The following is a 19761-nucleotide window of genomic DNA, read 5'->3' as shown; positions in this document are numbered from 1 at the left end:
TCAAGTAGTAGAGTTGGTATTGGAACTACCACAGGACAGTTGGGCAATATAAACTCAGAGGACAAAAAATAGAATAAAATAAAAAATTTTAAGCCTGAACAAAAGATTCTAATCACATCAATCAAATCAGAAGAAAGTCACACGTATTTTATTTTCTTTTTGGCCTTAAAGATGATGACAGAAATGGACTCTGCATGAGTCAGCTGGGCCTTTTCATTACTAATTTTATGCATTTTAAAGTTGAACTTGATAATTACAACAAAATGTTGCAATGTTACTTTTTTTATACCTGTTTACCAAGCTTTCAGCAAAACCAGCCTCAAAAAAATACACAAATATCATTTTTGCTGATGAAGCATAAGCTGATTCAACTGTCCTAGAGTTGTAGAGTTGCAGAATGTCTCACAAGTCTTCCAAATGTGGATACCCTTCAACCAAATATTTCTTATTCTTGGAATACATTCTAAGGAAATAATCAGGAATACAAATAAACATTAAGATGCAAGGATACCCATTATGATATTTACAGCAGCAAAACATTAGAAAGAACTATAATTTCCAACCAGTAAGGAAATGCATTTTCAATAGGGTACTTATGATGGAATCTTAAGATGCCATTAAAATTATGAGGTAGATGTGATTTAACTATGAAAAAATATTCACAAAATTCTGTTAAGTTCAATTAAGCAAATTTTCATTGAGCACTTGCTATATAGAAGATTGTGCTACCAGGGGTCCTCAAACTTTTTAAAGTGGGGGCCAGATCATGGTCCCTCAGAGAGCTGGAGGGCCGGACTATATGAACTACTAATTCCTACTGTAACACCTCGGCTGCGCTCACTGCCCAAAAAACCTGGCGGGCCGGATCAGACTCCTCTGCGGGCCGCACATGGCCCTCGGGCCGTAGTTTGAAGATGCCTGTGCTAGGCAGTGAGGATATAGCAGTAAATTTAAAAGGTACAGTTCTTACCCTCATAAAGCTTATAACTGAACTGGGAAGTCAAATATTGAAGAAATAATAAGATTAGAATACTAAAGAGAAGCATAGGGTATCACAAGTAAACCAAAGGGATTTAACCTAATCCAAGGGGATCATGGAAAGCCTTCCTGAGGAAATGATGCTTAAGTGGTAATGAAGGATGAATAGGAGTTAGGCAGGCAAAGAGGCGGGGAGGAAGAACATTTCAGGAAGGTGAACACACATCAAGAAAGGCTATTCAACTCTGTATATATAAAATGAACTCATAAAATATATTTCATATCTATATTCATAAATATATATATATTTATAAATCCAAAACCTTAAAGAATATAAATTATAATCTTATCTAGATGTGGCATTACATGTAATTTTTTATCATTTTATTTGCTCACATTTTTTAATTTTTTTCTTCAATGAACATATGTGATTATTGGGTGGATAGATAAATGAATAGATGGATGGCAACCAGATTCAATGAAAGGCTTTGGCTGACATTAGATTACTTTCTTCTCTTTGTTGTTATTATTTTTAAATCCACACCCAAGGACATGCTTTGAAAGAGAGAGGGGGGAAAAGGGAGGGAGGGAGAGAGGAAGGGAGGGAGGAAGAGAGAGAAGAAAGTAAAAAGGGAAAAAGAGAGAGAGAGAGAGAGAGAGAGAGAGAGAGAGAGAGAGAGAGAGAGAGAGAGAGAGAGAGAGAGAGAGAGAGAGAGAGAGAGAGAGAGGAGTGAAACATCAATCAACATCAATCGATTGGTTGCCTCCTGCACACACCCTGAACTAGAACTGAACCCACAATCCTTCGGTGTATAGGACAATTCTCTAACCAACTGAGTCATGCCAGCCAGGGCAATTGCTTTCTTCTCTGAGTCTTTCCTCCCATTCAATTATTAGAATCTAAGACTACCCCAAAAGTATCTTTCCTGTCCAGTTCTAAAATCATTTTCATTTTGCTTAGGCACTTTCACTACCCGAGAGCAAGTTCATTAGCAAAAAGTGGAGCCAATTCTAAAGTTATACAATTCCCAAAAGATTCTTATCACAACACTGGACTTTCCAAACCACACACACACACACACACACACACACACACACACACAGAATGACTGACATACTTATTAAAATTTTGGCTAAGTATTTATTGCAGACAAAATGAATTATATTTTTAAAAGGAGACTGATGAAAGAGAAGGAAAAAATTATAACATTACTACTAGGGTTTAAGATTACTCTAAAAGGAATGTGGCTCAAAATGTCCAAGTAATGAAATTATCTGGTTTTTCAGGCTACACTGTGAAATTCATAGCCTAAGGTTCAAAGTGAGGTGTGAGTGGCTTGGTCCACTTAGCAGAGACAGCTCTGAGCTGAGACCAGCTCCTTCACATGATGAGCCATGGGGAACACACATATGAGGAACTCTCAAAATGTTAAGTGCCAAGTTTTCCCCAACAGGAACCACTCCTGCCCAGGAGAGGCTGTGTACTGTATTAGGGAAAGGTCAGAGCCTATTCAAGCGAAAATGTGCCTGCACACACCTATTCTTAGCAAACCTTTCATTCTTTTGATCATTACTTATGAACTATATCAGGCCCTATGGTTGACACGGAGGATTCAACAGTGACAAGACATGGTCCCCAAGTGTACAAAGCTCACAATCAAATGTGAGAAACATTTCATTCATTTATTTAAAAAACATGAGTCCTACTGTGTACCAGATACTCAGGATATAGTAACAAGTCCAACAAGATCCCTTACTTTGTGGAGTTTATAGTCTAATGAGGAGAGAGTGGTGAAAAACTATAAACAACTAACCAACATGATTTTCAAATAGTTATAAATGTTATAAAAAAAAAAATAGAGTTAAGTTATGGGATAGAAAAGAGACTTAATGGGGAACTATAGCTAGGGTGGTCAGAGGAGACCTCCAGGAAGCAGAGACCTTTGAGCTGTAAACTGGAGGATGAGGAGCAGCCAACATACAAGATGCCAGAGCACAGGCACTGCAGACACCAGGAAACAGATGCTCTCAGAGGAAGCACAGAGTACTTGGTGAGCGTCGGGGAGGGACACTGATCCAGTCTCTGTCTCACCCAGCCCCGTGGGCCTTCAGTCAGCAGTTACCTACAGAGCACTACCCTTACTAGTTCAGGGAAGGTGCGGTGTGGCTCTACACACCAGAAGCTCTACACATGGGTTCAAGGAATTCTATTTCAGAAGAAACACATGTGAACAGTTGGGCAAGGATACTTGGCATGCTCAGAGAAGAGGCACTCCCTGGAAAGTTGGCAAAGATGCTGAGAATGAATGACCAATAGTGAATATTCCTGTCTTATTCTCCCCAGGTCCCACTATCACCTCTCCCAGAGGAGGCCCATGACAGCATTGGGACAGCCATCAAGAAGCCAAGTCGCACTCATTCTCTGGGTTACCTTGGGCAAGTCCCTCCCCTTCTTTCCGCCTCAGGGTTCCTCATCTGCAAAATGAGAGATCAGAAGGCCTAGAGATGAGCCCATAAGTTTATGTTTTTCACAAGCTTCCCACATGATTATGATTCATGCCACAGTTTGAGAACTAATGGACTACAGGAATTCTACTCTCTTTGCCTCCTGGTGACAAGGGGCTGCCTGTTCAACTGGCCTGGCAGAGATTATGTTTTCAACAAGTCCTCCATGGTGCAAAGCACAGTATCTGGCACAAAGAAGTTCATGGTGAGTGTCACAGCCTTCTCTTTCCTCCCTCCCCTCATGCCATCACCCTCAATTTTGTCCCAATTACTGTTATTGTCTCCCTTCACCATACCTGTGAACATTGCACAGAAGTAGGGGCTGCAGGCTGCCAGGACCACTCGGTGGGCTTCTATCTCGACATCTTCTGCCACAATCATCACATCACACAACAGCTTCTTACTGTAAGATACCAGTGAGAGGACAAGATGAATCACAGCACCAACACCCACCCCTGTCATACAAGAGTATTTTTCCTTTCACCCTTTTCCATGCTATCACCATATAATGCTGTCATCGAGACCTGCCCTATCTTGAGTTAAGCAGCGGGATGGACTCATCGACTTTTCCAAGTCCCCAATAAGCCTGGCATTCATGCATTCCGAAGGTACACAGAGTGATCCAATTAGTCTGGGGCTGCAAATTCAGAGTTCTTTCATGTGTCTTCACTTCTCTGTTCCCCACTCCATCAGCCTGGACTGAGACAGGAGTACGGCAGCTCAGGGAGCAGTGGGAAAAGTCTGGGGCTGTCAGTCAAGTGACTGCTTGAATGCGGAGGGGCATAGCATGCCTCTGTGGTGTGCCACCAATGAGAACAAGTATTAACAATTCACCAAGAAATCCACTGCCTGAGTAATACTGTTAAGAGGCCAGCCAGATCTAGAGGACTCACATATTTCTCCTCCCACTCAGATTCAACACTATCACCAAGAAGACTCTACCTGCATACTATGCTCCCTAAAGACCCTTTGCAAATGCTAATATTGCAATTAAGACTACTGTAACTACCTTTTTACTTATTTGTCACTCCCACTACACTGTGGACTCTGAAAGGGACATGTCTTAGTAACTAACTCTTAGACACCTGGCTGAATCCCTAGCCCACAGTAGGTCCTAAATTTTTACCAAATAAATGAATGAATTTTGAAACGGGATCAATCCACATTCATAGATAGAATAGATGTTTGGCTACTTTGGAGGTTAAAAGGGTACCACAAAGCCCTGTCAACTGAAGAATTTTTCTTCTACCAGCCTTCCAATTTCTTACCATGCCTATCTTACTTAATAATAGACAAACATGTAAATTGACCATACCTCCACTACGCCCATAGCCAATCAGAATGAGTATGAAAATTATAAGACCAAAGATGGCGGCCACCCAACTGCTCCAGGCAGGGAGTGGCCAGATGGAGCAGGACACCTGCCATGAGAGAGCGGGTGGGGGTGAAGGGATCTACAGAAGTGGAGTGCCACAGCGAAGACAAAACTGCAGGCTCCGGGGTCTGCAGTGAAGACAAAGGTGGCAGACTCCAGCTGGAGTCTGCAGCAAAGACAAAGAAGGCAGACTCTGGCCAGAGCGAAGGCCTGAGTCCCGGGTGCTGGAGGAAAACTGGTGCTGGAATCCAAGGAAAGGAAGGCCTATTACATGAATCTCTTTGTGCAACGGGCCTCTAGTTATTAATATAATGGTTAACAATAATGGAGTTATAGGCACCAGACACTGTTCTAAGCACTTTTTTAAATGTATTGCTTTATTTAGTCCTCTACAACCATATGAGGTAGGACTATTGTTATGCTCCACATTGTAAACAACAAAACTGAGGCCCAGAGAAAGTAAGAAACTTTCCCAAATTCACACAGAAAGAGAGCAGTGGAGATAGGCTTTGAACGCAGGCTGCTGAGCCCCAGAACCCATGCTCCTAACATCTATGGCCTCAGGTCACCACTAGTCCCTCCTTTATACCGAAGCACTAGGTGTAAAGGTGGGAGGAAAGATAGGCAGGGCAAACATATTTCAACTGTGATCCATTGGTCACAGTCAATTAGAACACTATAGTGGATTGAGAAATCTGTCATGACTGGGTCCCATGTGAGAGTGATGAATGTAGTGAATTTGCCATGGTTGATAAATGGAAGAGAAGGCACATACTTGTTATCCCTGGTGTATCATATTAAACCATTGACAACCTCTAGGACATTAGTCCAGGTTCACTTATCAGAGTAATAGAATCATAAAGCCTGAAAAGGTTGCAGCTGCAAATTGGCTTAGAGAAGTGGCCCAAAGCTACAAATCTTAAATCCAGGTACAATACCACAATGTCTCATGACTGGGTGACACTTGTATGGAAAAAGACATAAATAGGTTAACTCCAATAAGGAAAAGTGGTCAGGAAAGGTTTAACATACGAAATAGTATATCAATGAGGGGGATTCTGGGAAGGTTTAACATATGAAATAGTGTATCAGTGAGCACCAAGAGGCAAAACCTGGGGGCGGGACCTCACCCTGAAGTGGTCAGCACACCTCTACCTCACACCACATGTAGAAATTAATTCATAATGGACCAAAGATCTAAATTTAAGAGCTAAAATATAAAACTCTTAGAAAACATAGGGATATTCATGACTTTGAATAAGACATCAAAAGCACAACAAAAAAACAGATAAATTAGACATCAAAATTAACAACTTTGTGCTCCAAAGGACACAAATAAGACAACAAGAAAGTGAAAAGAGCCAAAGCCGGTTTGGCTCAGTGGATAGAGTGTTGGCCTTCGGACTGAAAGGTCCCAGGTTCGATTCTGGTCAAGGGCATGTACCTTGGTTGCGGGCACATCCCTGGTGGAGCGTGTGCAGGAGGCAGCTGGTCGGTGTTTCTCTCTCATTGATGTTTCTAACTGTCTATCCCTCTCTCTTCCTCTCTGTGAAAAACCAATAAAAAATATATTTTTTTAAAAGCTGGTTATATTAAAAGAAAAGAAAGTGAAAAGACAACCCACAAAATGAAAGAAAAAAAATTTCAAATCATGTATCAGATAAGAGGCTTGTATATAAAATATATAAATAAGTTGAACACTATAACTCAATAACAAGTAAACATATAATTTTAAATGGGCAATGGATCTAAAGAGGCATTTCTCTAAATAAGATATAGAAATGCCAATGATCACATGAAAAGATGCTCAACATTAGTCATCAGAAAAATGCAAATCAAAACCACAATGAGATACTACCTCACACATACTAGATGGCTATAATCAAAATAACAAGTGTTAGTGAGGATTTAGAGAAATCGAAACTTTCCTATACCACTGGTAGAATTGTAAAATAGTGCAACTGCTTTGGAAAACAGTCTGATAGTTCCTCAAAAGGTTATACATATAGTTATATGATCCAGAAATCTTACTCCTAGGTATATAACCAAGAGAAATGAAAACATACATCCACACAAAAACTTGTACATGAGCTTTCACAGCAGTATTATTCATAATTGTCAAAAGCCAAATGTGGTCTATCCATATAATCAAATCTTATGGAGCAATAAAAAGGAACGAAATACTAAGACATATGATAACATAATAAGCCTTAAAAAGATTATGCTAAGTGAAAGAAGCCAGTCACCAAAACTCATATATTGTATGATTCCAAAATGGGCAAATTTATAGACAGAAAGTAGGTTAGCAATTTCCTAAGGTTGGGAAGATGGGAAGGAGAAAATGGGGATATTACATAGAATTTTAGGGGGTGATAAAAATGTTCTAAAATTGATTGTTAGGTGCATGACAGTGAATATACTAAAATCCATTAAATTGTGCACTTTAAATGTGTAAATTATATGGCATATAAATTATATCTTGCTAAAACTGGTACCAAAAAAGAAGAAAGAAATCAATGTGCTAAGATGGTTATTATAAGTTCTAAAGGCATTGTGAAGATAAAAATTTAAAAAAAAAAGATGAGGACAGAGAACTGTTTGCAATGGTGAAATGGGAGGTTAGAATTGTCAAGATGACCTAGATCTCCTTTTCAGATCTGGTCAGGGTGTGCTATTCCAATAAAGACAACATCTCCTCTTGCTAGTTGGATGGTCAGGACCCAAAGAGCCATTAGTGCTCCAGAAGCAGCTGCTGGTCTGACCAGAACAGAGCTATGAAGGAGGAAGACTGGAGGGTTACTATGCCAAAAGTCCATTCTCCACTATGGAAGTAAAAAGAATAGGAAACTCATGAACTGTGTGATTCATGAATGGCAAAGAACATTTGTGCTTGAACTAAAATAACTTAAAATTGAGGGAGGGGAATGTGAAAACAATGCAGAAATAACCCTAGACCCCTGGAGCATTGTGTAACTTTTCCTTAGCTAAATCCCTGAATAGTTAAGATGCTTTACCCAGGTTTTCATCAAGATAAAAGATAGAAATAGGTTAACTCCAATAGGGAAAAATGGTCAGGAACTCCAGTTCCCATAAAACTCTCACAGATCCACAGATCAATAAAGTCTATCCAGGCCCTTCTGTCAGCCTCCCCATTCCACTCTAGTTTTTAAAATGAGTCACTTAAATACAAAGATTATTCACTTAAATTTCAGTAAAGCACTAGTGTTTTCCAAAACAAATTTCATTAAACAGTCAGTTTATACATAACAACAATCATCAAAGTGGGTTCTGTAGTCAAACACATGTGGGAAACCCTTACTTAGACAAATTTTTTACAGGACTTCTCAAAGCCCACATGCATTATGAATTTCAGAGTGGGGCACAGCAGTTTCATATCTCATTTTTCAAACTTATTTGAGTTCCGAGCTCTTTTTTCCCCACAGAGCATCTTGAGAAAATGTTCACTGGCAAATGCTAAAATATACAAGAGGAGAGGAAGCAGGACTGTTGGAGGACATTAAATCCAAGTAGATGCATTTAGGGAAAGATGCAAAATCGTGGTAACTTGCAAAAGAAGTAATAAGAACATAGCAAGATGAGTTTCTTAAGTTATTTAAGAAAAAATTTTAAATACTAGTAATGAAAGGTGAGGGGGGAGTCTATGTACATATCTATTCCCTGAGCTCTCCCTTTCAGCAGTGACTAGAGTTGGCTACATCTGGCAACATAGGGTCTAATGAAAGACCTGGAATTTCTTTTTCTTTTTTCAGTTTTATTGAGATACTAGTGGCCTAGTGCCCAAAATTCATGCAGGGGTGGGGGTGGAGGGTGTTCCTCAGCCTGGCCAGCACCCTCTCCATCTGGGACTCCTCAAACAATGTCCTACTGTCGGTTTATAGGAGTCTTAAATTAGCCAACTCTAGGGAACTATATGAAGAACTTCAATAGAGTCTAAGGAACACAACACAAATTCTTCAGTGACAAGAGAACCATACACACAGGCACAAACATCAGCAACGCCTACTGCCAAAGACAAATATGAACAGAGCTTCCAGGAAATTTGGCAGGAGGCCTAATAAAAACTGAGCAATAGGGCGTAAGATAAATTTAATTTAACTTGGTTTTTATGCCAAAGACTGGACCCTGCAAAAGGAAAAATGAAGAAATAAATATAGAATCAGGTAGAACTTTTTTAAAAAAGTAGTTCAACCCCTTACTCAACAAACATTTCTTCAGCTATATATGCTTATGCTCATGCCATTTTTCTCTGCTTGGAAGACTTTTTCCTATCCATTTATCATTCTTTAACTTTTACTTGTCCTTCAAAATTCACCTCAAGCATCATCCCTTTTAAGAAGTGTTCTCCAAATTTGTAGTTTGGCATACTTGCTTTCTTAGCACCCTCACAAAATACCTATTTGTATTACAGAATATAATTTTCATTGACTTATTTATTTATTTAACTTTTTACACCAACTCGCCCATCCCAGAGTCTAGCTACTGCCTCAGTTCCTACGAAGAACTAGGTGCTAGACATCAAAACAATTCAGAAGTTGCCCCTGCCTCAGGAAATTCATGAGCTATTAGAAAAGAGGAAATAAACAATTACAGCTCACAACAGGATGAATAATGGCATGGGCAAAAAAAGCTTTTGAGTTCTCTAGAAAGGAAGAGATTATGTGCACAAGCTTTGTACAGAAAAGCATGTTCAGTGTCCTGAACCTGTCTGGCAACAAGCTCATCAAACATGCACACTGGCTTTACAAGTAGCCTGCACACCCATCACCATTTAGCTAAATGAGGATGAGTGCATTTGCATTTCATTTATTTCTTTATGGAGTTAAATTGCATTTTAGAAGCTAGGTATTTTTCCATTCATATGGCTGTCTAACAAGCTAAGTTCAAACCAAGGAATGAGAGGGAGGCCAAAAGAAAATGCATGGCATCCACAATCTTTAATCTGCAATTGTGTGTAGGTGTTGTAATCATTCTATTATTGGACTTCAAGCAGCTGGTTCAGTTGGAAACCAAGTCCATGAACAGAACTTCTGTAACCATACAGGATTTCTCCACTGTGATTAAGTACTAAAATGATAGGTGTTAAATACAAAGGAAAGAGAGAAATTTCTGAAAGACATCTCTCTCAATCAGAGTTTGAAAGGGGAAGCCACGTGACTGAGAGTGGGTGGGGAAGAGTCAGAATTCATTAGGAGGTGGTGTCCTAACTTAATATAACCTGATAACGCTCACCAGGCAAGTTGCTTCCAAAAGGGCACAGGCAAAATAGGAAATGTACCTCCTCAGTTCATTCATAACCTTGAACGCCTTCCCCATGTGGGCAGGATTGACAGTGATAGTCCTCTGGTTCTTCTCATCATCCCCAGCCTGAATCGAGGACTGGGAGCTCAGCTTGGTGCTGTGAACAGGAAGGAAGTGGGAGGGATGAAAAAGAGGATCACATGTTGATAAACCCATTCACCCATCTGCACAAATGCATGCATTTGCCCACCCACCAGGGGCATCCCTGTCAGCCTGTTCTCTTAACCACAAACCCAACAGGGAAAGAATGCATTGGGTCAGGCATTTCTGCAGAATCTCCCAATACAAAGTGCATTCCTCTGATGGAAGATGGAGCCTATCTCAGCCTATTCCACTGAGCACTTTTGTGACTTTGTGGGAGTGCTTAACTTCCATCTCTCCAGATGGGGAAAGTGAGGGGAAACTAAGCACTATACCATTCAATTCATAGGGATGTTTGTTCATTCAATAAACATCTAATGGAGCCTACTATGTGTCAGGCACTGTAATGAAATTTAAGGGAAACACAACAATAAACAAGGAACAGACCCTGCTCTCACAAAATTTTGAGTTCAGTGAAGGAGAAAGCCAAGTAAACATTTAACTATTGTATCTTAAGTATTATAATTCAACTAGAGGCTGGTGCACTTGGGGAAGGGGGGGGGGTGGCGGAAATCCCTCAGCCAGGCCTGAGTCCTTAGGGGATGTCCAACTGACAGACATCCTTAGTGCTGCTACGGAGGAGGATAGGCTCCCACCATTGCCATTGCACTTGCCAGTCATGAACCCAGTTCTGGGCTTCTGGCTGAGCGGCATTCCCCCTGTGGGAGTGCACTGACCACCAGGAGACAACTCCTGCATGGAGCATCTGCCCCCTGGTGTTCAGTGTGCATCATAGCAACCAGTCATCCTGCCATTTAGTCAATTTGCATATTAGCCTTTTATTATACGGGATAAGAGTTACAGAAACACAGTTGTGGGAAAGGAGACATGTGTAATACTTTAAACAATAAAAAGAAAAGGTTAGAGACACACAAAGGATGGGCAACAATCCCAATGTGGTATGATAAGGAGAAAACTTCCTAGAAGCTGGGCAAGAGCATCCATTAACCAGGCAAAAAAGGAAGACGGAAAGAATTCAGACAGAGGGCAGTATGCACAGAGATCTGGAGAAAAATTCAAGTGTGTTCAGTAAAACTTCAGACTATTAGATTGAACAATATTGTGTCATATAAGCAAAGCTAAAGAGTTTGGATTTCATTCTGAAACCATGAAAAGCCATAAAAAGGTTTTAAGCAGAGAAGCGAAGCAGGAAGCTGGTGAACACATTTGTGCTTCAGAAAGATCACATTGGCTACAGTATAGAGAATGGTGACACAAGTGAAAGTTTTGGGGAAACTATAATCCCAAACAAAGACAAGAGATTGTAATTTGTTATGAAAAGAAATGCTATCTATGTGAGCTAAATGAGCAGGTGGTTGTAGCAAGTCACTCATAGTTTCAAAACTCCTGTCCCAAAGACAAAACACTTAAATCCTTGTGAAATCCCACTTGGAATCCCAACTACTTCTAAGCAACATGTCAAAACTTTATGGCGGCTGAGAAAGAACCAAAAGAGTGAGTAAGGAAAGCACTCTCCCCAGATTAATGAAACTACTTAGCTCCACGGTCAAGTCTGGAACCTTGGAGTTACCTCTGTTTGGACAAGGCTAAGCTTTGCTTTGCTAGTAGGAAAACAGAACCTTCTCCACTTGAGTAGATTCAGGGACCCACAGTTTACTCCAACTCCAGGACAACAGTACTTTCTTTTGCCTTTCCCTTTGCCTCTGTCCACACTGCTACCCAGCTCTGAAAACTCTGGAGAAAGGGAATGCTGTGGTTAAGAGAATGTTCCAGAGACCTGAGAATCCATAGATCTCACACTGGGATTTGTTAACATTCAAATACAATCAAACATGCTCCAGGCCCGTAGCTCATCTGACTCCTCCTTTGGCTTCTTTCCCTACCTTCAGTTCAGCATGTAAATGTAAGCCACAGGCATCTGAACTGTGGGACTGTTTGGATTCTGAGTGCAAAGAAATTAACTGAGCTGAGCCCAGGACAATAAATATAGAGAGATGCACAGAGGCAGATGATCAGAGTCATGTGTTTAGAGAGATAAAGAAAATCTCAAAGCTGAAAATGTGATCAGGAAGAGGGAGTACCCAGTAAAGATAAAAAATTAAAAAAAACTTCATGTAAGAAAACCCACAAGTATAATTGATTGTTAGTGTCCTTACTTCCCTACTCCAAGGCCAGAAAGATCGTTTTTATTTTCTACTAACATTTTTACTTTTGATATTTAATACCTTATATTATCTGATGTTGATTTTTGGGTCATGATGTGAAAAGGGGATCTAATTTTTCCCATAAGTTCCATTTATTGATTACTTCTTACTTTTCCCACTCACCTGTCATTGTCATGCCACCTTAGGTCGATATCAAAGTTCCAAACATACAGAAATCTATTCCTTGACACTAGCCTATTCCATTGGTCAGTTTACCTGCCTCTGTACCCATAATACATTATTTCTGTAGCTCCATAATAAGGCCTGATATTTGATAGAGCAAGTCCCTAATCCTATTATTATGTTTAAGATGTGTTTTGATCATTCCAGTCTCTTTACGCTTTCATACAAATTTTAGTATCGTTTGTCAAGTTTTATGAAAGACTCTGATGGGATTTTGATAAAAAGAAAAACTGCATTGAATTTATAGATCAATTTGAATAGAACTGACATCTTTCTGATATTGTATCTTCTATTCAATGAACATGGAAGATAGAATATCATCTTTATTAGAGATTTCATATCTTTCCATTTATTTAGCTCCTCTTTAATGTCATTCCAACTATTATATTTTTCTCCATGGGGAACCTTATATAATTATACTTATTCACTTAATAATTTTTGTTGCTATTTTATAATGGAAATTGTGTGTCATTTTAAAGTATATTTTCTGATTATTATGGTTTATAAAATGCAACTGATTTTTGCAAATTGATATCTAGCCACCTTACCAACTGTTTCTATTATTTCTATCTATTTGTCTAAAGATTTAATTAGGTGATCTATTTTAACAACCTCATTGCCTGCATATAATGCAAGGGATTTTTTTCCTCCTTTCCAATTCTGAGGGCTTTAGTTTCTTTTTGCAAGAAATTCTCCACTGGCTAGGATGGTCACACAATGTTGAACAGAAAGTGTGCTAATGAATATTTTTCTCATCCTCCTGATGTTAAAGATGCTTCTAATGTTTCCCTATTGTGTATATTTGCTGTAGGATTTTTGTAGATACCCTTTCTTAATCAAATTAAGAAAATGTCCATGTATATTACAGTTCTTGAGTCATAAGGTATATTGGATTTTATCAAATGTTTTTGTAAATCTAATGAGATGATTATATGGATTTTTCCTTTTATTCTCTTAATGTGGTAATATATTTTCTAATACTAAACCATACTTACATTCCTGGAATAAATCTAAAAACTATAAAACACTGCACAAATATTCATTATAATTTTCAAATTGTAGAGAGACTTAAAAGCCAGGAAGAGAAATTATCATTTGGTATCAATCAGGGAACCATTGAAGGTTTTTAACAGGAACTAATAAAAGCCCAGTGGACAAACATTTTAGTTCTATTTCACATACATGGAGTGGGTGTAGACCAAATAGAGACAAAGATGGCTCACTCTTCCTTGTTCTGTTGCTCTTTATACTTTCCAGCCTTCCAGAATAGCCTAATAATGATATATCTCTGTTAAAAATAACACTGTGTTTACCAAAGTTCTCAAACATAGATTGTCTCTTATCAGAAGACTTAATTTCAACAAAATGCATTTCACACTGAAGCTTCCCTAAAAGAACAACTTAATGACTGCAGGGCTGGCTAAGGAAATGACATCTGGTTTCCCCATTCAACCCTTGATGCCAAAGCAAGTCTTGATATCAGAAGGAACCAAATCATCCCTTGGTCTCTATCACCCCTTTCTCCCCTTGGGTGTGAAGACACAGGAAGTCTAGAGTGGTATCTCTCATTTCTGGAAAACACAAGCTTCTTGGCAACTCACTGGTCTTCCAGAGAGTAGGAAGTTAAGTAACTTCTTAAGTAAAGAGACGATCTAAGGATTTAGAGGAGTTAAAAATCTTGCACAAGATCACAGATAATAAGTGGCAGAGATGGGATCTGAGCTCAGGTGTCCCTGACTTGAATCAGCCCAAGTTATTTCTACCACAACTCATGCCTTCCAGCAATATAGTACATAAGTATGTGCTCGCGCTCATACACACACACACATGCCTCAGCCCAGGATCACATGCTCAGACAGAGTTGCTAGATCCCATCATTCCCTCCCTTATACCTTTCTCCCTCCATTCATACAGATTTTAACTAATTAATCCCCAACAGCCCAATTCCACTTTCTCAAGGCCCAATCTCCAGCATGCTCAGTTCTTGATACCAGACAAGTCTGGCGCATTCCCCTTCTCCACCTGTGAAACACAACCATATTGATGTATATTCTTCACTCTTGCCCATACTTTTCACTTTATCCAGACCCAGCCAAAATCACACACACACACACACACACACACACACACACACACACTACACTTCTTTGTGCAAACTCAGCCTACTCCTTACTTTCTTCCCCTCAAGCCTATTCTTCTTTCTATGTTTTCTATCACCAAGGCATAACCAACAACCCACTCACCTATCCAAGGCAGAAAATGGGATGTCATCCTTAATATCACCTCCCTCTCTCTCTCTTGCACACCCCTCATATACAGCCATAGTTCTATCAAATCTATGTCCTTTAATATCTTTCCACACCATTCCCTTCTCACAGTCATTATTATTACAACCTCAGTCTAACCCATCATGATCTCTTGTTTTATTACTATGATAACCTCCTCCCAGACTCCAGAATGTTCTTCACAGAATGTCAGTGTAAGCATGGCATGTTCTATCTTCAACAAGTCTCAAAGACTTAGCCTGGCCCTTCATAATCCATCATTTCCCTAAAGACTTCTTGTTACTTGCAACTGCCTAAATACTAGTATACCAGGCTCTTTTGCCCTATCCTCCTTCTCCCTGATGTCTAGCTCATTTCTTTCAGCCCTTCAAGCCTCTTACTGGAATCTTCCTATCACCCTCCACTATCCACTAGATTGATTTCCCTTCCTATTTGCTCCCTTGGTACTCTGTGCCTCCCTCTATATAATAATGTAATTACCTCTTACTTCTCTATTTCCCCCGCACAATATGTGCTGGAAATGTTTAACAGTTGGTTTCAAGGAAAGAAGCCCTGATTTTTAACATTTGCCAATTTCCATGGTGTAAATACTCCCACCACAGCATATTTCAATCTACCAACACAATGTCACTGAGTATATGGAGGTGGGAAGAAATGTGCAGCAAGCACATTATTATATCACCATATAGTATTTCCACTATACAGATATAAGAGACATAGTCTAGGGCAATGATCGCCAATCTTTCAGACCTCATGGACCACCAGTGGTCCTCGGACCATTGGTTGGTGACCACTGGTCTAGGAGACAAAGATCATAGTAAAATAAATGGGAAATAATGAGTTTTGAGTGTTTCTTACACTTGTTTTTAATATAATTAGGTTACATAATTTAATTTTTAATGAAAGTTGTATTTTAAAAATTGACTCATAAAATTCCTAAAATTAAGCAGCTTTTGCAAGTGGATGATTGTTGGCTCAAGCACAACCCTGCTCACCCAACTTTGAGCTCCATGGAAAACAGGATGGTGTCTTATTTCCCTCTCTATTTTTAGCCTCTGGCACATGACAGGTGCTCAATAAATGATTATTTGAGTAAATGAAGGAATGGGTAAGTAAATGAGGTATAACTACCAACTATTCCATCTTTCTTCACTTCCCCTTATAAAAATAATTATGGCTTTATCCCTCTAACTTCCTCTCCTTCTTTCCCCTTGGGGGATTTGAGGAATTATTTCTTAGCTGTCTAGTTCCTTGCATTGGTGATACAGAATCAGGAGAATGGGGGGCAGAGAAAGCCAGCACCAACTAGAGAAAAGGGAAGCAGCAAGAATGGTTGGTGTTGTTGCTTACTACATTCATTCTTAGGCTCTTTCCATCGCTGAGGAAAATTCAGGCAATGAATGGAAAGGAAAAGACACTGGATAACATGTCAGCAAAGTAGAAAACAGAAAAGCCTCTGAGCAGGATGACTGTGCAGAGGTATTTGGGGGATCTGTCAGATGAGGAGCTCCAGAGTATGCAGGGTGTGAAAGAGGAGAGGAAAGGGTAGCCTTAGAAATGCTGCTGAGGCTAGGAACTACATAGCCTGTAAAAGGCTTCAAGAGGTGCAAATACAGTTTAGGCAGAGTGTGCTGATACTGGGCAACATACACAGAGCCCAGGCACATTATATTCAGGCTACAGATGAGACAGAAAATTGGCAAAGTCGCTTAGAGAAGGGGGAAATAGCCTGCATGGTATCACTAGTAGGTGAAAGTCGACCCATGAACCAGGAGGTCATGATTCAATTCCCAGTCAGGGTACATGCCCCAGTAGGGGATGTGCAGGAAGCAGCCAATCAATGATTTACTCTCATCATTGATACTTCTTTCTCTTTCCCCTCTCTCTTCCTCCCTATAAAATCAATAAAAATATATTTTTGAAAAAATAAAACTGTGCCAAATCATTAAAAATCCCTCATTTAAAAAAAAAAAATGTACTCTTTGCCGAAACCGGCTTGGCTCAATGGATAGAGCGTCGGCCTGCGGACTGAAAAGTCCCAGGTTCAATTCCAGTCAAGGGCATGTACCTTGGTTACAGGCACATCCCCAGCAGGGGGCGTGCAAGAGGCAGTTGATCGATGACTCTCTCACCGATGTTTCTAATTCTCTACTCTGTATCTCTGTAAAAAATCAATAAAATATATATTTTTTTAAAATAAAATAAAATAAATGTACTCTTTAGAAACGGAAACCAAAAAATAAGAACCAGAGGGAGAAAGCCCTTGGTCCCACTCATCCCATACTATCCAGGAAGGAAAATGATTTAATTATCAGACAGTCATTTGGTTCATCCTCAGGTCAGATCCCTGTTGTGAAGCTTACGTGCCATAACTTAGCTCCCCGTTTACTGTGCAGCCTTTTGACCAAATGAGCCTCCCCCATGGTTCTCCTTCAGGAAGCAAGAAAAGTGGTGGCAGGCCCTCAGAAGCATCTTGCCAGGAACTGTTTCCACAGCAAATTAACAAACTGTTGTACACCAGGTTCTTGCGAGTTCATCAGCTTAACTCTGCTTCTCCAAGTCTGGGCAGCAACAGAACGCTGACAAGATAGGATTTGGGAACCTACAGGGCTCTGGGCAAACTGCAGATCTGGCATGTTTCCCAATCCTAAAGTTCAAGGAATGCCCACTGACTTGGGATAATGTGCGCAGCCTAAAAGGCCAAGGGGGCTCATTTGTTATGTCCTACTCTCTGAGGTTCTTCACTGTGTGGCCAAACCAGCCCAAATGAAAGAAGTCTGGATCCTCTAGGACCTGTGACACAGCGCTACTTCACCCCACGGACTGCGGGAATCTGCAGCGCTTACTGGAGTCAGTATTATTCATTGTATTGAATTTGGAATTTTCACACAAGGCCATCATAATTCATCAAAGCCAACCAGCAGCTGTTGCCATTCTTATAATCAGGCTCAAGAACAGGTATGTTATTAATCACATTCCTAAGGGTCCGATTCACAGACCACTTCCTTCAAAACCCAGGGGTAAAAAAATCTCTTAAGTGCGCTGTGTAAAAATGTGAAACACAAGAGAAACACTTGAGTTCAGACAGAATTAGACAAGGAGCAAGGAAGACTAAAAGAAAGCACACCCCTTGTTATGTGGTATTTTAGAAGTCAAACTTCTGTTTGGTTTGAATAGGGAAACTGAGCTTTTCCATGTGTATAGTTTTGATAAAGGCTACAATAGATATTCATAAGTTAAAAAGAAAAGTCCAGGAAATTTGTGCTGAGACTCTAAAAATTCTTATAAATGATTTAAAAAAAAATTTTTTTTTAAAAAGTTACAGATACCTAGCTTGAGAACCACTGAACTTATTTAAGGGGGGGGGGGGGGGGGGGTGTCTGAGAACAAAGAATGTTCAAGTTATTTTTCAATACTTTATTAATGTTCTCTTCAGGCTAACCTAGTTCTAGGGTTCATCTAGCAATTGAAAAAAAAAAAAAAAGTAGGTCAGTTTTATAATGGCAAATTTCATCAAATAAAGAACTTGTTTTGGAAAAGTTATCCAACAATGTTTTTGTCTCGATCTGGAATAACAATCTAAAACCTAGCAAGCAAAATCCTAAAAACCCAAACCTGAGTATGGGGAAACTAAGTGGTTTCTGTCATTGATTTTTTTTTTTTGTGGTTGTTTTTGTTTGTTTGTTTGTGGTTTCTTGTGTGTGTGTGTGTGTGTGTGTGTGTGTGTGTGTGTTTTGGGTGAGGGGGGTATGGGGGGGGGGGGGGGTTGCAGTTGAAACCTTACTTCACCAAAAAGTTTTTCCAAAATGGAAAATTGTATCTCAATTATCATGGATGAAATGCACATCTGCTTTAGGCAACAGTGATGTCCAAAAATGTATTTAAAAGTTGCTACCCATGACTTCTGAGACAGGAGAGGACTCAGCAATGTGCTGTGGGAAGAGAAAAAAAGCTAAAGCACTGCACTCAACACTTGTTCTTCCCTGGATCTTGACTGCATTTTTTACCTGGCATCGCAAAACCCAGCCTTTAGAAAGCATCATTCTCTAAATTGTGTCTTCTCAGAAAACATGATCTATCTGTTCCTGGATCAAGGGCAAAGAGACATGCTCCATTTAGTTCTAAAGCTCCCCAAGGTCCAGGAGCAGGCTCTCCTCAGTAAAGATGAGCTATTCTCCCTATGAGGACTGTTCACATAAATCCATGGCATAATCTTGGATGCCTGGGGCCCACCTTAAACTGGGGCATACTGATACTTCTGATAAAAAATAAAAAATAAAACCACAATTTTAAGAAAAATGGACAACCAACTTCCCCTTTTTATGATGTTCCTTTCAAAAGTTGTGGTTCTCTGCAACTCTTGCAGATATGCCAGAGACTAGGTCTGAAAATAAAATTTTAATTATGGCAAAATATATGTAACATGAAATTTACTATTTTAACCATCTTTTACTGTACATTTCAGCAGCATTAAGTGCTGGGAACCAATACCAGCATGTAATAATTACAAGAGTTTCACCAAAAAGTTGGTGAAACTTGGACGGCTCAACAAGGGTGAACCACATTTGTAGTTTATTTGTTGAAACTGCTAAATGGCACTTCCCCCAAACCTGAATAGGATTGTTAACTGCCAGACACACAGCTCAGGGCATTTTATTGCCTCCTTTTGGCCAAACACCTGAACAGCTGTAGGCTATTCCCCAAACTGACATGCTTCTGTACCTTTTGATACCTTGCCCTTTGAAGTGTATATCTCTGCCTTGCCTTGGGACAAATTGTGTTGAATAAAAGCACAGGGTCCTTGGTCAAG

General features: G+C 39.8%; 1 protein-coding gene across 4 annotated transcripts in view; it reads right to left on the bottom strand.

Annotated features, from left to right (window-relative positions):
• Positions 1-19761, bottom strand: part of KLHL3 (kelch like family member 3) — a 100461-nt gene that overhangs the window by 75504 nt on the left and 5196 nt on the right. For 2 of the 4 annotated variants that reach the window (XR_006740633.1, XM_045576343.1), the window contains exons 2-3: positions 10155-10274; positions 3780-3886 (exon numbers count right to left, since the gene is read on the bottom strand). Coding sequence is in view for 3 of the 4 variants with exons in the window: in XM_045576343.1 (XP_045432299.1) it covers positions 3780-3886; positions 10155-10274 (227 nt within the window). In the remaining variant the exon portion in view is untranslated. Of the gene's footprint in view, positions 1-3779; positions 3887-10108; positions 10275-19761 lie in introns of all 4 variants that reach the window. The other 2 variants (XM_045576347.1, XM_045576344.1) reach the window with 2 other exon arrangements.

The sequence above is a fragment of the Pipistrellus kuhlii genome, unplaced genomic scaffold (genome assembly GCF_014108245.1).
Source record: "Pipistrellus kuhlii isolate mPipKuh1 unplaced genomic scaffold, mPipKuh1.p scaffold_m20_p_8, whole genome shotgun sequence".
Taxonomy (NCBI): domain Eukaryota; kingdom Metazoa; phylum Chordata; class Mammalia; order Chiroptera; family Vespertilionidae; genus Pipistrellus; species Pipistrellus kuhlii.
This window is presented reverse-complemented; position numbering and strand designations above follow the sequence as displayed.